The sequence below is a fragment of the Cervus canadensis genome, chromosome 9 (assembly GCF_019320065.1).
Source record: "Cervus canadensis isolate Bull #8, Minnesota chromosome 9, ASM1932006v1, whole genome shotgun sequence".
NCBI classification, from domain to species: domain Eukaryota; kingdom Metazoa; phylum Chordata; class Mammalia; order Artiodactyla; family Cervidae; genus Cervus; species Cervus canadensis.
In genome coordinates this window covers 1,858,073-1,876,109 of record NC_057394.1, presented here as the reverse complement: position 1 = coordinate 1,876,109, position 18,037 = coordinate 1,858,073, and the positions used below count along the sequence as shown (strand labels likewise).

The following is an 18,037-nucleotide window of genomic DNA, read 5'->3' as shown; positions in this document are numbered from 1 at the left end:
AGAACAGCACACAGACTTTTAAAATGGCATTTACACCATAAATGCCAGTTCACCAAAGAAAGCTGAGATGCTCAGGGAGCATGCCAACTTTTTAAAGTCATTGAAAACAAAGCTATCCAAATTACATTCAGTTCCTTCACTCCTAAGCAGCCCCGAGTCTGAGTTGGAATAGCAAGTTTACTGTTCTTCCAAGGAAATACAAAGAAACACAACAAGTAAGGCCGGCACCTAGAGATCACAGAGACTGTCTGTGTCTGAGGGGGCGCAGCTGAGGGAACACAGGCAGGGTCTCCTGCCACCATGGGGGGTCCAACACTAGCACGTCACTCGGCTTGGCTGGAGCCCACCAAATTTCCAGGTGGGGTGACGTAGTACCTTCACAACTCCAAAGAACAGTCACCAGAGTCAACTCATGCTATGTGCCCCCATGTGTGGACCAAGAAAGAAAGAGCAATCATAAGCCAAGCTGAACTTCAACTGACTCCTCAAATAACTCTGAGCGGTTGATGAGTGATCCAAAAGGGAGTTCCAAACATTTCAGAAGACATACGGACAGACATCAGAACCTGGGACACACGGTAGCTGTGGAAGAACTACTGGAATCATAATGTCGGCATTATCTGTGCAGTGTTATTAGAAATGGGGACATATAGTATCCTTTCTCCACTTCTGGTGAAACTACGGAAGACTTCAACTATGTGATCTCTCAGTTCCTAAGGACTGAATGCAACGTCCAGTTTAATAGTGCTCGTGTTCCTCTAAAGCAAAGAGATCTGTGAATACCTGACCCCGCAGAGGACAGCAAACCTCCCTTTCCCTCTCTGACCTCCCAGTGCCTTCCTCCCGTGCGACTTTCCTACGTGCCCACACTCACGCCTCCTTTCTCCACCTAGTTTAACACGCTCCTCTGCTCCGCTCACACTTAAAACCTGCTCTACTGGCCGTGCAATTGTATGGTGCACAAAAAGTGGGTGGGAAAGAATGGATGGGACCACCGATTCAGGGAGCAGGCACTTTTTCTGTAAAGGGCTGGCCAAGCTTTCCAGGCCGGACTCCACGCTCTCGCTGTCGCCTGAAAGCAGCCTGAGATAGGTGAGCAATACAGTGCTGGCTATGCTCTAATAAACCTTTAGCTACAGGCACTGGAATCTGAGTTTCATATATTTTCACATATCGTGAAATTAAATATTATTCTTTTGATTTTCACTCAATCATTTAAAAAACGTAAAAACCACTCTTAGTTTATGGGCCATATAGAAACAAACAGTGGGCTGGACCAGCTGAGTAACATCTAACCAACAGATGGTATCAGTAACTAGTCTTCTACTGTTTTAAAATTCTGTGCAGCAGACCCACAAGGTTAATTTCTGGTGTGCAGCAAAGCAGCTCAGTTCTATATACATTCTTTTTCACATTCTCTTCCATTATGGTTTGTCATAATTGAACGTATGATACTGCAGTTTCTTGTGCTGTAGTGGGACCTTGTTGTTTATCCATCCTGGATCTAAGAGTTTACACCAGCCAACCCCAAACTCCCAATCCTTGCCTTCCCCACCCCTCTTACCCTAGGCACGGGGTCTGTTCTCTCTGTGCATCTGTTTCTGTTCTGTAGGTAAGTTCACCTGTGTCCTGTTTTGGTTCCACATACAAGTGGTATCGTTTATGGTCTCTGTCTTTCTCCAACTAGCCCTCTAACCCTTAATAAGAGATGTCTATTGGTTCCTGAAAAATGTCTCTCTGGTAATTTTGCACACTGTTCAATTCAAACAAAATCAAACTTTTTTAAAAGGCTGCCAAATCTGTTAAACCACAATGTCAAATACCAAGAAAAATATCTAAAGGTAAACTTCAGAAGAATGTAAAAATAAAAGGCTCTCAGAGAGCTCGCAGAAGTAATACAATCATTCCTATTTGAGTGTTTTCAGTTGAAAGTTCAGAGTGTCTCACAACTGAATCAGGCAAAGTGCTTAATGTGATGAAGGTGAAACTGCCTTTATAGGTCTGAATCCTCAAACCACCTCTTTATACTTCCTAAGTAAAGGGCTTTCAAGTGTACTCCACAGAGGCTAAAAATCATGCTGGTTTTTTGCTAAAGACTAGAATAAATAATAATTAAGTAGGGTAGTTCCCAAGACACTTTAACAAAACAGGCTCAGGTCTTTAAATTCATTTTTTAATATACGCTTTCTTGAGCATGTTTCAATTTTGACATTTTAAGAGTTGAAACAGTTGCCCTGGTTACAATGTATCCTCAATTTATGAAGCCTTCAAATTCTAGTGTTCCAAGTGTAAGCAGATTTTAAACCTAGTGATTTTGCTAAAAATCCAATAGGAGCTGGGAACATGAATGTGATTTAGCATTTACAGGCTCTAGGATAATTTTACATTTGAATGTGGTCTCTTGTTCTGTTACGGTTCTTTTTAAACAGTCAGGTCTTAACTCTTCAATCCTGAGGTATTCACTACACTTATGCTGACCACGCCTACCAACCCCACGAGAGACTGCTGAAGACAGTTATTCTGGACTGCAGCCCGCACACACCAGTCCAAAGGGAAATTCACAGTATCTGGCAGATACTGTGCAAAATTACTCTAAAGAACTATGCTCTGCATTAAACCATTAAACATACATACCAATTCAATGTCTTTGGTTGATTGTACTTGGGCAAACAGACTAAACCTGATCTAAAATTTACCTGTGCCCTTTTCTGAAAGCAAAATGCCACACATGGAATGTGCTGTGAGGCTGTTCAAATTCTACTTCACCTCTCTGGCCCCCTCTGGTATCCAACTGAAAAGTCTTTGAAAATGGGCAGAGATTTTAAAAAATCAGACATCAGTCAACCTGGGTGTTCAAACTGGGTCTACTCTGTTGAAGTTTTAAAACTGACTTTCTTTAAAAGCTGACACGATCAGATTCGGAGGCTAGTAAAATCAATCTGCTACAATTCATTACGAAAGCTAAGACAACTGTCTTGTGTCGACAGACTTTGGTTCCTGTAGCTTTCACTGAGACTACAGAGTCATTCTACCCATATTCTCCCAATAGTTCCTAGTGTTGTTTCAAAATTGGAATATGAAAACATGGGAAGACAAAGAATAACATCTGCTGTGAATTATTCTGCTGAATAACTGGCAAAATAAACCAAACTTTTAAAACTCTACTAAAGTTTAAACATAAATGCTCATATACTCTATTTTCTGTAATAAAATTCTGAATGGTTTATTACAGCTTATTATACCTAACATATATCCCCAAAGAACTTTAAAACAAAGCTCCACACTGCTGCCAGCTAATCCCCCATCTATTTTCCACTTATAGTGTCACAGTATCAGAATATGAGAAACTGTTCTAATAAAGTTTTTTTTTTTTTAATTTGAAAAACCACGGATCCAAAGTATCTGAAATATATTTAGAATCTGAGTTGTCACATCACCTTCAGGATGTTTTCTTTTTAGTTAATGCCATGTGACAATAAAAGATAACCACAATGTTTATATAAATAGTATTTCTGTTAAAATTCTGATCTCAACTTAACTACTGTTAGTTTACAAATAAAAAGGTAGAGATCATAAATTAGGGTAAGCAAAGCATGCAAGTCTAAAGAATCTACGTCTGAACCCCTAGAGTAGCATTAAAACCAATCACCGCAACAAATACCTCAACAGTACCATGCCTCGCGGAGAAAGGAAGCCATACTGAGCATATTCAATGCCACAGCTGTAAGGGTTCGGAGAAGCACCTGTGGCAGTCTCAGCAGTTTCTATATGGAATGCTCCCCCTTTCTAGGATTACTTGAAAAAATCAAGTCAATTCGAATTACGTAGCTGTAAAACATTGACATGTGTAGTTTTTACAGATTCAGAATCTTCTACGTGATTTAAAACGGGCAATGGTTCATAAAACAGGAAACTTAAATAATAAGGGATCACATATTTGCAGGCAACATTTTGATTAAAAATACATATACATACATAAGGTGCAGAAGCACATTTACTGAGCGTAAGCCATTGTCATGTGACCACCTTGACCAAGAGCGATCGCTCTAAAACACTGCCTTTTCAATTACTTCTAGTAATTTTTAGCATGAAGCCAATTTAATTATGTCAGTATTTCAACAAAAGTTTAACAGTATGGACTAAAAACCATTAACTCACGATTCTGGTTACTTTAAAATTTGGTATGCTGTATCTCAAATACATTAGTAACTATTCCTAGATGGAAATAAGCAAATACATGGAATCATTAAAAAAAAAAAAAAAAAAGAAAACATTACTAAATGCCCATTTGTACAGACAGAACATTACAAACATCTAAAATGTCTTCAATAAAAGAAAAACGTGTATTTTTAACCCTTTGGTATCCAAACTCTTAAATAAGTAATTATGAAAACGTTCATAAATATATTTTTCAGGTAACAATAGGAAGAAACTATTTTTTAAAGTTTCTACTTGAATAAATTTGGTGCCAAGTTTTCATTTCAAGTTCAACACTACTGGGGATAGTTTTAATTTGCAACTGAACCCCAACTATGTTTGCATACATTAAAATACAACAGCATCATTCAAAGAGTCTGACAAAATAGTTAACAGGCTCCCACTGTAATTTGGCAAAGGAAAAGACATCTGAATTTAGAAATCACTGATTTTATTTGAAAGCACTATTTATAAAAGCAGCAATTAAACAAATATTGAAACATGGGTACTAATCAGGCTGCTGTGACAAGTCTAGAGCACCACAGACACCCCCCATCTACCTGCTCCTTCCCAGCAAGCAGATCCCAGCAGCTGCCTCGGAGTGATCCCTCCACCTGCCTGCAGTCGCTTAATAAAGGAAACCAGAGTCAGGAAACCCAGTGTGCTGCAGTGACAAGGTCAGAACGGAACACACAGGATCCCAAGATCAGAAACTAGTAACTCAGATGACACTTCTCCTACATTTCATATTTGCACTATTACTCTCAAGGGCAAATAGGTGAACAAATGAAACTTCAAATGTGAATAAATGTCTAATAAAGTAAATACAGATTACATTTTGCCAAGGGCAAAAGTGGCAAACCAACTTTCAACACTAATATTAAATATGCTTGTCACATGATTTGCCCCAATGAAAAAATTTTGCTTCTAGACAGAGCTCTATGGGTCAACAAATAAAGGTGGGTTATAAACCTGGACCATACTAAACCAACTCCATTTCAATTATGAATTCTTAAAAGTTCAGCAAAACACTTTTTTTTCCCAACACTGAAAAATCTATTAAGATCCCATGTGAAGACTTTTGTAACTATAATCACCTGTGTCCATTTTCTAAATCAGGCAAGAAAGACTTTTTCAGAGTGAATCACTGAACTTGCCTATATAAGGCCATGATGCGTCTCTCCCTATCTGATGATCATAACCAACTTTCTCTTGGGATCAAAATAATTAAGTTAAAATATATGTAGCTCATTGGAAGATCTATCCAGTCACCAGAGAACCAATGGCTTTTATGAAATACTCTCTTATAGAAAGCTGTGGGACTCTGTCACAACATAATTAAACACTAGCACCTGTATAAAGTGATATGAAAATAGACTAGCAAACTGGCCTTCAATGCAAGCAATTCTGAATCTCTAAATCTTATTAAATCTATTTTTCTACTCTGAGGCATTAAAAAATCTACTTTTATAGACTGATATGGAAACATTCTCCATTATCTCTCAAGACAATAAAAATATTAAAAATCAATCAGTGTCAAAGTACTGAAGTAAAGCTAATTCAAGGGTAGAAATCCGTAGATTACAAAATTGGTAGTAAAAGGTCATCTTAACTATCAGCAGACAGCAAATGTTCAAGATTCTTTCTTGGAATCACATTAAAACTTAATTTTGTATTGTTACTTATTTAATCATCCAAAAGAAGAATCAACTTTTCCATGTTATGATTCGCCCTTCTTCCAATCAAACACCCTCTATGTGTAGCAAGCAGCATTCAAATTGTGACTGCAAAGAACTGAACTGTCACATAAGCAAAGTTAAAGATGGTGACAGTTTAGCTTCATGAAAACTTACTTGAGAAAAAAATGAGTGAGAAGCATCTGTAGAGGTTTGGTTCATTTAAAGCATACACATATTTAATCTGGCCACAGAACCACCACAATCCTGTTGGTTCTTAGTTGTGGATGTAAACAGTGGCAAATAGCAACGACAATCATATAAGCAGAAACAAAACGTCACATGAAAAAGAAAACTTGGCACCAAAACTCAAGATGTAAAATAAGAGAAGAGAAAGAAACTCCATCAACATACTCACGTGTGGTGCTAGAAAGTGCGCCGCAGTGCACGGCAGCGGCAAGCGTTACCTTACGGACGCGGCCTACATTGACAAGTAGGTTATGTAACAAACCGCTCTAGCCACGATCGCCTGGCCCGCGGGCCCTCACCATTATCTACCCCATGACCAAAAAAGCAGCAACTTCAGATTTTGGCCACTTTATGTAGCAGATATATAAAAAGCAAAGTAGGAGTTAATAACAAAATTATTAATTACCACCAAGTGTGATAAATCACTGATACAAGATAGCTCTTAATCTAATCACAGAAAAAGGAAAATTTCCACGACTGCGTCTGCAGCATGTGATGTTAAAGTTAACACTCCAGTTCAGTCCGGACTGGGGGAAAAATTAGTAACTTTAAGGAAGTTAATTTTGTGCCCCTTGATGCTCTTAAAACAAAAAGGCACTGGTCAGGACTGCACCTTACCATATGGGCAGCCTAACAGAAAACAAAAGACCTAAGTATCATAATTTGGGGGGGGAATCAAACTATTATTTGTTGGTAGACTAAAAGTGTTACACTATATAAATGTGCAGAATAGACATTAAAAAGCAACTTACAGTTTGGCTTACTGGCAAAATTGACATTTTATCTGTATGTTAAAGCTGAACAACCACATACACAACAGCAATTAACAATGACCACTTGTGCTCTATCTCCAGGCCAGAGACTTATAACTGTAAAAACTGCTTTTGGCTAGGTGGCTCGGGCTAAGTATTTGCTGTGAAACTATGTGGAAGCTCAGACAGGGAAGTCGCCACGTGCAGGGAGCCGGGGGCGGCTTATACTGAGAAGGGAAGCAAGCTGGCACTCGAGGCCATGCTCTGTCACACTTGGTGGGAAAGAGACACTCGAGGGTCCTGGAACAAGGACAGAACTGTAAATAAAACGATCTCATTTAAAAAAGACACCTATTAAAAAAAAGGACATAGCGAAAAGAGAGATATTTATTGGTTCAAAGGATTAAGCTATCCATTAAAGTGAATAAAACTAATATCTTAGCAATAAAATGCTCAGGACCAATATATTGTTTAGAAAAACAAGTCATTGAGAAGATCAGCTTCTGATTATTCATTATTTTAATAAATGACAATTAAGGAATTTAATCAATTATTATGACTCTGTATTTCATAATCAAAGCTTCTGTTATTAAAATTAAAGATCAGAGTTTTAAAGCTAAAAACAGCTAACAAAATGGCATCTATAACTTTGCTTTAAAGCAATGCATTGAGAATCAGCTCAGTGCTTTTTAAAACTGTGTAATATATTCATTAGGGAATCATCAATTGTTTTTACATTACCTTAAGTTATAACTACATATGAAGTCACAAGGCTCCCTGCAATGTAACAGTTAATACAGGTCATAGTTATAACACTAAATGGTTATATACGTAAATGATCCAAGCCCATACTAATGTCCAATCTTAACAATATAATACTTAATGAAACAGAAGCTAAGATACTAAGAGCCTAATGATAGCCCTTGGTATTAGACAGGCCTTACATTAATGTATATGGTTCTGCTGTCCAGGATCTATTTTCAATATTTATTATAACACAGAGTCAAAACAATGAAGTGGAAACCAAAGGGTTAAACTAAGTTAGTTTTGTGGGTTTTATTTTTCCCAAAGTCTAAATTTTCACATTTCCAATTAGAATAAAGTGATTTGTAATTAATTTTTATGAAATATTCAATACACTCAAGGTAAAACAAAAAAGCTGATATTATCACAGTTATTTTGGTTATTACAGCTCTATAGCTTACACTCAACATTTAAGGGTGAAAACCGCATCCATTTTGTTAATGCTGTGAACTGCAGAAGAAAAATTTTTATAATAAATCTTTAAGAGAAAGTTAATACAAATGAATTTAATACTAAAATAAATGTATAATGCCATGTCTAGCTAATGATTTGCATACACAATCACATTTTAAAATTAATACACTTAAATGCTAATATTGTTCTATGAAGCTATAAATAGACCAGTTGATGTAAACTGGGCTAAGACAAGGATATTCTAAAATAATGACATCAGTATCAAAAACTCAGAACGAGCTTGAAGTCTTTATTGTATATAGTTCCATATTACATGGAATTATAAAATCATTAAAAATCATAGTTAGGTTTTAAAACATAAAATGTTCTCACATCTAATAATAGATGAGGAAATAAAAATTTAGAAAAGCTAATTGTCTGCAAGATATTTTGAGCCAGAGAGGCCTGAAAAGATAACGTAATCCAATTCAAGGCACTCATTTGGAAATTAAAACTTGGCAAAGCTTGAAGACTCACCCACAGTGACACAGCTAGGTGGTGGTAAAGTCAACAATGCCAGGCTCCAAACTTAACGAGTTAACTGTCATCTCCACCCTAGTACCCTCGCTCACTCTCTCTCTCTCTCATGCCAGGAATTCCAAGGCTGCTGTGATCAAGGCCCCTTCTGCTAGTGGTCAACTTTACCCACACAACAACCTGCTTACTACCGCCAACTGATCTAAAAAGCAGAACTATATTACTAATGTTAAAAACAAAGCTCAGAACTTGTGCTTGCTCTAAGCCTGTCTCTAAACACAGCACCCCTGACTACATATTTGGTTGGCATGAATAAATGAAGATGCTTACTCGACTTGAGCCCCGTTAGCCACCAGGGCACTAATGCAGTCCAGGCTCCCAGAGCGAGCCGCCTTGTGAATAGGAGTCTCGCCCTCACAGTCCTGAAATGACAAAATGATACACAACAGTGAAGACATTCAGATCCACATTCTAGAGTCATTAATGAAGGCCATGGACCATCTCAGCCTTCTTTGAAACAGAATAAGGTGAGCCGAATTTGATGCAAAACACAAAGAAATGTAGATCAAAGAGCAGAGCAGACCAAGGAAGGAGCACACTGCTGGACTCTGAGGACGAGAACAAAACAATCAAGGGGCCTTCGCAGCAATGACAGCATGGACACTATAGGCACCATTTAGAAATAATTCTTACGGTGAAAGAAAGTGAAGTCGCTCAGGCATGTCCGACCCTTTACGACCCCATGGACTGTAGCCTACCAGGCTCCTCCATCCATGGGATTTTCCAGGCAAGAGTACTGGAGTGGGTTGCCATTTCCTTCTCCAGGGGATCTTTCCGACCCAGGGATTGAACCTGGGTCTCCCCCATTGTAGGCAGATGCTTTTATTGTCTGAGCCACCAGGGAAGTCTTCACTGTGCGAATGCATATACAGCCCAAAATCATTGTCCTCAGACAAAGCTAGTAATTCAGGCCTAACATCCAACGTCTGGTCTAGTCTACCCACGTTCATCTAAGTCTCCCACAGGACAGCCAGAGGCCACACATCATCTCAGGCACACCCAGTGCCCTCACTGCCCCGGATGTTTTATCCTGAGAGCCAATCAGGACTACACTTTAGACAAGACTGCTGAGATAAAGGGTCGAGAAAAAATAGGAAGAGAGAACACGGGAGTCAGACGCAGGCAGCTCCGTACACAATTTAGGCTGTTTGTGACAGGCAACTTTGTTTAAGGACTTTCAGAAAGGCTGCATTAGAACCTGACTGACCCTTCAGAAAACAACATTGAAGGAGGCAGAGAAGTGAGCAACTCAGGGAAATGACTCTGAAGAATAATACAGTCATTAAAAAAAAGAATTATTCTACACTGTATGAAAGAACCAAACAAATCTGAAATACAATTTCATTCATAGACTCTGGGGTAAAATAAAAGGTCAAGAAAGACAGCAATCAAGAGAAGCTGTTTCCATTAGAACAACTGATTTAGGACTTTCTGCCTCAGAAACACCATCATATCCCATCATCACTGAATGTGAACTTGGTACAGAAGACCACACATAGGTAAGGGAAAAGGCGCAAAGCAGGAGTGGGGCAACTGCTCATGGTGCGCAGCACGGGGGAAACTAGGTGAGGGCTGGAGTAGAAAGAGGGGTAGAGCATTTTATTAAAAAACATAACGTGAAAGACTCAGCTGCTTACTGGAGGCAAAAGCATGTGTATTTAAGTTCAAAAGCGACATAAAAATTCCCAGCAGAATAGTCCCATTTTTGAAGAAAGAAGCAGAAAATCATGAGGCTATACAGTAAACTATTTGGTAAAGTCAGACTTAAAACAACTACAAAAACCTACCCCTATTCTCTGAAAAGGGAAGGGAGGGGAGAGGAGGCACATACTAAGGACATGTAAAAAGGAGGACATGTAAAAAAATCTCCTACGTGTATTGCCAGGAAAAGCAGAACTAAGATTTAGATGAGATTTTGCCAAATAACACAGAAACTAAAGAAAACAAAAAAGGATTTTAAAAACTATCTTTAGTACAAGAAAAAAGGTTTTCTATGTTATTTCAAGAAGATGGTGGGATAGCAACAGAAGCCAGAGAAGAAAGCAAAACTACCCTGCTTCTACTCTGTGTTATACGAGGAGACCACATAAGCTGGGAAGGGCAGAATGAACACTATTTAAAGAAAACTGCAACAACAGAACGAGAGTCAAGAGCCATTTTATGGTTACTCACATCTCAAGTTCAGACCAGTCATATTTCAAAAATACCAAACAGCTTGTAACATGACTCTAGAACTACTGCTGGCAAACTCTGAGTCACAAAAGACAGAGGGAGAAGTGCCAGAAATCTGAAGCAGACAAGTCACCTTGAATTTTAATTGGAAAAAAAAAAAATTCTCATTTCTAATCTAGTTGTAAGAAACTAAAGGCAGTGTCAAACACCAGCACCATTCTAGAAGGGGTATTAAAGAGGTGACTTATGGACTACAAAAATACCACTTAAAAACTAACTTCACTTCCTTTTCGGGTAATCTCAGAGCACTGAGCCTCGAGACAGCACGTCCATGCTTCAGTAACCACTCGTGCCAATCTTAGCGATGGCAGCCAAAGTCTCCATTAAACTTGAGGAAAATGAACTTAGAAAGGTTAGTAACTAACATGCCAAAAGATTAAGACTAAAACATGAGTTAAAACAAAATTTATTAAGAAGACTAGGTTCCAAAAATCATATGCACACAAACAATAAGAAAAAGTTGGATCTAGCTATGTATGTTTATGTGGGAACTGAGGAAAAACCGTCTACCTTGAGATGATCCAACAGGAAGCCTCCTGGGCCTCGGGATGCCGGTCACCGCAGCCCAGCCTGGCAGCCGCGCCTCAGACGGGTCGAAGTTCCACATGTGAGACCAGTCAGCCAAGGCCCTCCCAAGAGCCATGTCAGGACACTTAAGAAACCCGAGCAATACCCCCGCCCGTGAGAGGACTGGGGGTGTGGAGCCAGGTGGGCTGTTTCAACACTAGAGGAGAGCTGCAAGGAGACTGGGATCTGGGGACGTCTGCCCTGGGAGCAGAACTGAGGAGGGCTTCCACACAGTACCATCCAGTGCAGCTCAGGGAAGGGGTGTCTGTGGAAAATACCAAGCTGCTATAAATCATTATATGAAAAGGGGGCTTCTGGGCTTAAAAATCTTTGAAACACAGCATTCGACGACATCGCTAGAGCTCTCCAAATTAAATGTTATGTAACAACTAAATTAAAATCATCATAAAGAATGTTCTACACTTAAAACTCCACATATATACTAAACAGTAATTACTGCTATTCACACTATCCTATCTCACTGATAAGGAAAATGAGTCACAACCAAGGAAACAGCTTGCCCAAGGCCAGAGAGACAGGAGGCAGGGCGCGCCCTTTCCACCAGGAGGAAGAGGGAGGAGAGTCCAGGAGCAGGAAGGAGACCAGTGGGGACAGGCAACGCCTAGCGCCACAACCACACACGGCTGCCCACTTGGAACTCCTGAATTCTCGGACAACGGCAACAAGGCACAGAAGGACCATGTCTGAGAGGAGGCGGCGTGGAGGGTAACAGGTAAGCAGAACAGCAAGAAATGGGCCTAAATCCAGGCTCTCCTCGTAGCCCTTCCTTCCTACCCAGTCTCACAAAGAGAATAAACAGCCCTCACCCCTCACTCCCCTTTCTCACTGACCCTTGACTTAAACGACTGCTACAACACCTTTCCTCAATCTGGTGTCCAGGAGTCACTTTCTACACGACACCGGACTACCTCCCTCCGTCTGGGCATCATCCCCACCTAGTACCCGGAGTGACATAACTCAGGTGGTAAACCTGCCAAAGCTAACGTAACCAGATGATTGTCGATGACTTCACAGCCATTCTCCTGCTCAAACAGGTGTGTTCTCACAACTAATGGTGGACATGAAGCTAAGGCAGCTGTGAGCGAGGGAGCCAGGAAACCTAGGCTCAAGACCAGACTCCTTCCGTCACCATCTGTGACCTTGGGCAGCTCGCTGTGGATCACAGTAGGCCACACAACAGGTGAAAGCACTCTGAACAGAAAGCATTGCTATGTGAAGGCCAATTATCCACAAATAGTTTAATAAACTTAAGTTCCAGTTGGCCCACAGGTAAAGATCTCAAACTCTAATTAAGGCCTCAATGTAAAACTCAACACTGTGTAATTACAGCTGGAAGGAGAAAACAAAAACAAACCACGTCAATCACAGGCACTCCCTTACCGGTTTGTTAATGCTGGCTCCTGCTTGGATCAACCAGACGAGGCACTGAGGGTGTCCCCCAAAAGCAGCGATGTGGGCTGGGGTCTGTGAGTAACGGGTGGTGGAGACGTCCAGGGTGGCTCCGGCTCTCACCAACTGTATCAAGCATTCCAACTTGGGGAAGAGCAGGGGAGGATGAAACAGGCACAAGAGTCAGTACACTAGTAACATAACTCAATCTAAATTCTATGGTGGGGATGAGTGGTGTTTTGCTAAACTTTTTTCTATTTAACAAAGTCATGCCTTCCCAATATCACAAAATTTAAAAGACCTATTTAAAAACACATTTTTTCTCTTCTTGTAAAAAAGCTGGTACACAGGAATAGGAAGTCAAAATGACGGACACAATACAAATTTAAATGTTTTTCCTACAACTAACAAAACCAATATAATGCTGTAAATCAACTATAATTTGATTTTTAAAAAAGCCCAAATCAGAAGAGACTAGATTGTATATTCAAGGATTTTGATCAGAGCTAAGCTTTGCCACCTTCACGAACTATTCTAACAAATTATAAACAGTTAAGAGTGGTTGGTTGGATTTTCTGCATCCTGCACAGGCCACACTCAGGCCCAGCTCCAGATCTCAGGGAGAAGACGGAGCAGGGCAGGCGAGACGGGAGCACTTCATCTTGTCGTCGTCTGTAAGGACCCCTCCCCCCATCAAGGATGAAACTGGCCGAGAGGGGCACAGGTGAGCTCTGCCCAGGCAGGTGACTCAGACAGACAGACGGGCGGGAGTCAAGATGAGACTCTGCAGCCAGGCACCAGTATCACACTCTAGTATTCAGCAAGTGCCCACGCTGTGCCCAGCACTGTGAGGGAAGGTCCTCTGTCCTCAGAGACGCCCACTGTTCCACCCAGTGTGTCCTCAGATCGAGGACGATCGCCTGTTTCTCCTCCCCAACCACCACGCAGAAGTCAGCGGGGAAGGGTCTCACCCCGTGTCTCTTATCCTCTTTCAGCAATTTCACTGTTACCTTCCAAAGCACAGAGCACTGCCATCAATGATTTTGTGAGGATGAACTCACAGTTGGTGGTATAGATTTAAAATATGATTTGTCTTCAAGAAACCTGAATCAGATTAAAGGCTGAAAAAGAGGTGCTATTTTGGTATATTTTTATATATTGCTTTTATTAATGTACTGAGTGAAAAATGAAGGCCAATAATAGTAACAAGATGAGCAGGTCTCAAAGTCAACAAAAATGAAACAAGAATAAAAATAGCTTGACATGCCAAATGTGGTTAATCTTAGTATGAACTGAGAGGTCCCCGGACTTAAATTTGTTAACCGCGGTTTGACGAAGGAAACCAGCTTTGGAATTTTGTAAAGATACTGTTCAATACGACATCTTGTAAAAACAAGGTGTAATTATAGTTTTTAAATGATATCTGGTTTAGTCCTCTGGAGTGAACAAGCCTCATAAAATGGTTAGGTAATTTGTGCGCAGTTGGCACATTTCTAGGAACACATTGAGGGCTGAGAGCAGTTCACGACGCGCTAAGTGCTCAGCTGGCTCTCTCGCAGAGAGAACAATGAAGGCTTGCGTGCATGCTCAGTTGCATCTGACTCTTGCAACGCCACGGACTGTAGCCCGCCAGGCTCCTCTGCCCATGGGATTTCCCAGGCAAGAACACTGAAACGGGCTGCCACTTTCTTCTCCAGGGACTATTCCCAACCCAGGGATGGAACCCACGTCTCCTGCATTGGCGGGATAGGGGTGGGGTGGGTGGTTCTTTACCACTGAGCCACCTGCGATGCCCTGAGAGTAGTTCGCAACATGCTAAATGGTTGGCTGGCTTTTGCACAGGCAGAGAATAGTGAAGGCTTGTGTGTACACCAAAGGAGGGAAGCTGCTGGCAGGGTGGGGGGAGACAGGGCTGAGAACCCTCAGTCCGGAGTCCTGGCCTAACTTCTGCCCTAACAGCCTTTTCTCACGGCCCCTTCTGTATCTAAGACCCAACAGTCAGAGTAAAGACAAGGGAAGGCACTAAAATAAAAGGCTCCAGTTACAACTTTCGGTCTCTGAGGGTCATCTACTACTTGGTGTCCAAAGTGTACTACTCATGTTCTGTAGAAGTAGAGACTTGGTGAATTCAGCTGGTTTCATTTTTATTACAAAACACACATGCATAAAGAACATTACAGCATACTAACACATATATATGGAATTGAGAAAGATGGTAACGATAACCCTATATGCAAAACAGAAAAAGAGACACAGAAATACAAAACAGACTTTTGAACTCTGTGGGAGAATGTGAGGGTGGGATATTTCAAAAGAACAGCATGTATACTATCTATGGTGAAACAGATCACCAGCCCAGGTGGGATGCATGAGACAAGTGCTCGGGCCTGGTGCACTGGGAAGACCCAGAGGAATCCGGTGGAGAGGGAGGTGGGAGGGGGGATCGGGATGGGGAATACGTGTAAACCTATGGCTGACTCATATCAATGTATGACAAAACCCACTGAAATGCTGTGAAGTAATTAGCCTCCAACTAATAAAAAAAATAAATAAATAAATTTAAAAAAAAAACAAACACACATGCATAAAAAAATACACATGCATGAAATTCACCATCTCCATCATCATAGCCATCCTCCAGTTATGGCTATTTTTAATTCCTAGATACCTGAAGGTACCTGTGCCTTGGTAAACACTCCAAACAGCCCTTTGTGAAGAGTCCCTAAGCGTTTTACAGAACGTTTGGGGTTGCCCTGCTGTGTCTTCTCAACCAGGCTAGCGAGGGTCAGAATCAATAGGGGAACCTTTCCCCCCAAAATCTGCCTTGCCTATTACAAGGGTGGTGGTGGTTCTGTTTAGTCCCTAAGTCGAGTCCGACACTTTCGGACCCCACTGACTGTAGCCTGCCAGGCTCCTCTGTCCACGGGATTTCCCAGACAAGAATACTGGAGGGAGTTGCCATTTCCTTCTCCAGGGTATCTTCCCAACCCGGGATGGAACCGTCCCCTGCATTGGCAGCCGAATTCCTTATCCTTGGGCCACCTAGGAGGCCCGTTACCAGGGTGTCTTCACCCCCCACCCCCAACACTAAGATGTCGAGAACCAATGCTTTATAGTTTAATGTAAAAATGAAGCAAGATGCGCTCAGCAGGGACATGGCTCCCTAGCTAATTGACCGGCTGGGGAAATCCACATTCCAGGCAGAAGGGAGAAGCACCGGAAGGCGCTTTTATTCTTGTTTGTTGACACTGATTTCCCCCGGGCACGCGGGGTGTCGGAGAATCTCACGGTCCCGGACGACTAGCCTCCTCGCCCCGCCGTCGTGACTCCCTCTCACTTCTCTCACTGAAATAAACCCGACTTCGTTTTCCTGGAGGCCGGGAAGCTGCTTCCCAAAAGTTCTCGCTGGGCTGTGACCGCAGCGGGCACAAATAAGTCATTACGGCCGCTTCTGAGAAGCTTGGCGGACCTCCCTGGACGAGCACTCCTCGGGTCAAGCAACCCCACGGACCGCGCGGACGGGGCACGCCGGTGCCTCTCGTCAGATTTAAAGCGGCGCCAGTACTCTTGCCTGGAGAATCCCATGGACAGAGGAGCCTGACAGGCTACAGTCCATGGGGTCGCGAGAGTCGGACACGACTGAGCGACTAAATCACCATCCGCTCCGCCCAGTCCCGAGGTAACTGACGAGCCGTGGACGTGACCAACCCGGGCAACACGCGGCACGGAGCCCCCAGAAGCTTCGAGCGCCGCGTCCGACAGGCTGCCGGGGACGCGGCCGCCTGACCTCGAAACCCTCCAACTCGGCGCTCTGGTGGCGGCCCCGCCTCGTGAACTGAGGGCGGCTCCCCCCCCGGGCGCGAGGAGGCCCGGCAGAGGCTCCGCTCGGAGAAGTTCCCCTCAGAGAACCTTCCCTCAGAGACGCTCCCGGGCGGCGTGTCACAGCGGCGCGAGGAGGCTCCGCTGGGAGAAGTTCCCCTCAAGAGACACTCGCGCCGGCGCGCCGCGTCTCCATCACGGGCTGCCCGGCCCTTGGCCTCGCCTGCTGCGGACTAACCTCGCCGCCAGGGTGGCGCCTCCCGGCGGCAGCCCGCGTCCGAAACTTGCGCCGCCGCACATGCGCCGCGCACCCCGGGCCCGTTTCCGCCGGCGCTCCCGGCGCGCCCCGCGCGCCCCTCGCGGCCGCGGTCGCCCCCCCGCGCCGCCGACCAAACGCCCGGGCCCCTCGGGGCGCCGCCGCGGCACCCCCGGTTTCCGCCCCCCGTCCCCGATACGCCCTGCGACCCCCAAGCCCCGGCCCCCGACCCCTTCTCCCCGGTCCCCGCAGCAAAGCCGCGGAAGATGGCGCCTTAAAGGGCCCGCGCCCACCTTGCCGAAGTGCGCGGCCCAGTGCACTGGCGTCCAGCCGTAGAAGGAGTCCTCAGCGGCCAGGTGGGCGCGCGGCGTCTGCTGCAGCAGCGAGCAGAGCGTGGCCAGGTCCCCGTCGCGGCAGGCGCGGTGCAGCGGGAAGCGGAGCGACAGCAGCTCCTCGCTGGAGAAGCCCGCCTCCACGCCCGCGCCCGCTCCCACCGCCGACATGGTCCGTCACGTAAGATCGCGGACTGGCGAGCAGAGAAGACGCCTCAGGGAGGACCCGAGAGGCCACCGCCGCCGTCCGAGCACAAAGGAGCAAGAGCAGCGCGGCCGCCGCGTCCCGCCCGCTGCCGAGCCGAGAGAGCACAGGGACGGGGCGGGGCGGCGCGGGGGCGTGGCCTGCGGCGCGGGCTGGGGGCGTGGCCTGAAGCGTCGGGGGTGGGGCCAGGATCCCTGGGGGCGGGGCCGCTGCCGACGCTGGAGGGGCGGGGCGGGGCTAGGCCCTTCTCGGGCCCTGCGGGTGGGCTTGCGTCTCCTGCCCAGACCTTAGGGCAGTCACGGACACGACTGAGCGACTGAGTGCAACCTCTTTTAACGTGTGTTCCTGCTTAGTCGTGTCTGACTCTGCGACCCCATGGACTGTAGCCCACCAGGCTCCTCTGTCCATGGAATTTCCCAAGCAAGAATACTGGAGTGGGTTGCCGTTTCCTTCTCCAGGGGGTCTTCCCAACCCAGGGATCGAACCCCGGTCTCCTGCACTGCAGGCAGATTCTTTATCACTGAACCAGGGGATTGCAAGTAGTCCCA

The 18,037-nt window shown here is 44.1% G+C and overlaps 1 protein-coding gene across 3 annotated transcripts in view; it reads right to left on the bottom strand.

The window, feature by feature from the left end:
- ANKRD10 (ankyrin repeat domain 10) overlaps positions 1 to 17,616 on the bottom strand; it is a 32,122-nt gene extending 14,506 nt beyond the window's left edge. The window contains exons 1-3 of one of the 3 annotated variants that reach the window (XM_043478352.1): positions 17,246 to 17,612; positions 12,869 to 13,021; positions 8,939 to 9,030 (exon numbers count right to left, since the gene is read on the bottom strand). In XM_043478352.1, the coding sequence (XP_043334287.1) occupies positions 8,939 to 9,030; positions 12,869 to 13,021; positions 17,246 to 17,455 (455 nt within the window). In that variant the 5' untranslated portion in view covers positions 17,456 to 17,612. Of the gene's footprint in view, positions 1 to 8,938; positions 9,031 to 12,868; positions 13,022 to 17,245 lie in introns of all 3 variants that reach the window. The other 2 variants (XM_043478353.1, XM_043478354.1) reach the window with 2 other exon arrangements.
- Between the last annotated feature and the right edge of the window lie 421 nt (positions 17,617 to 18,037).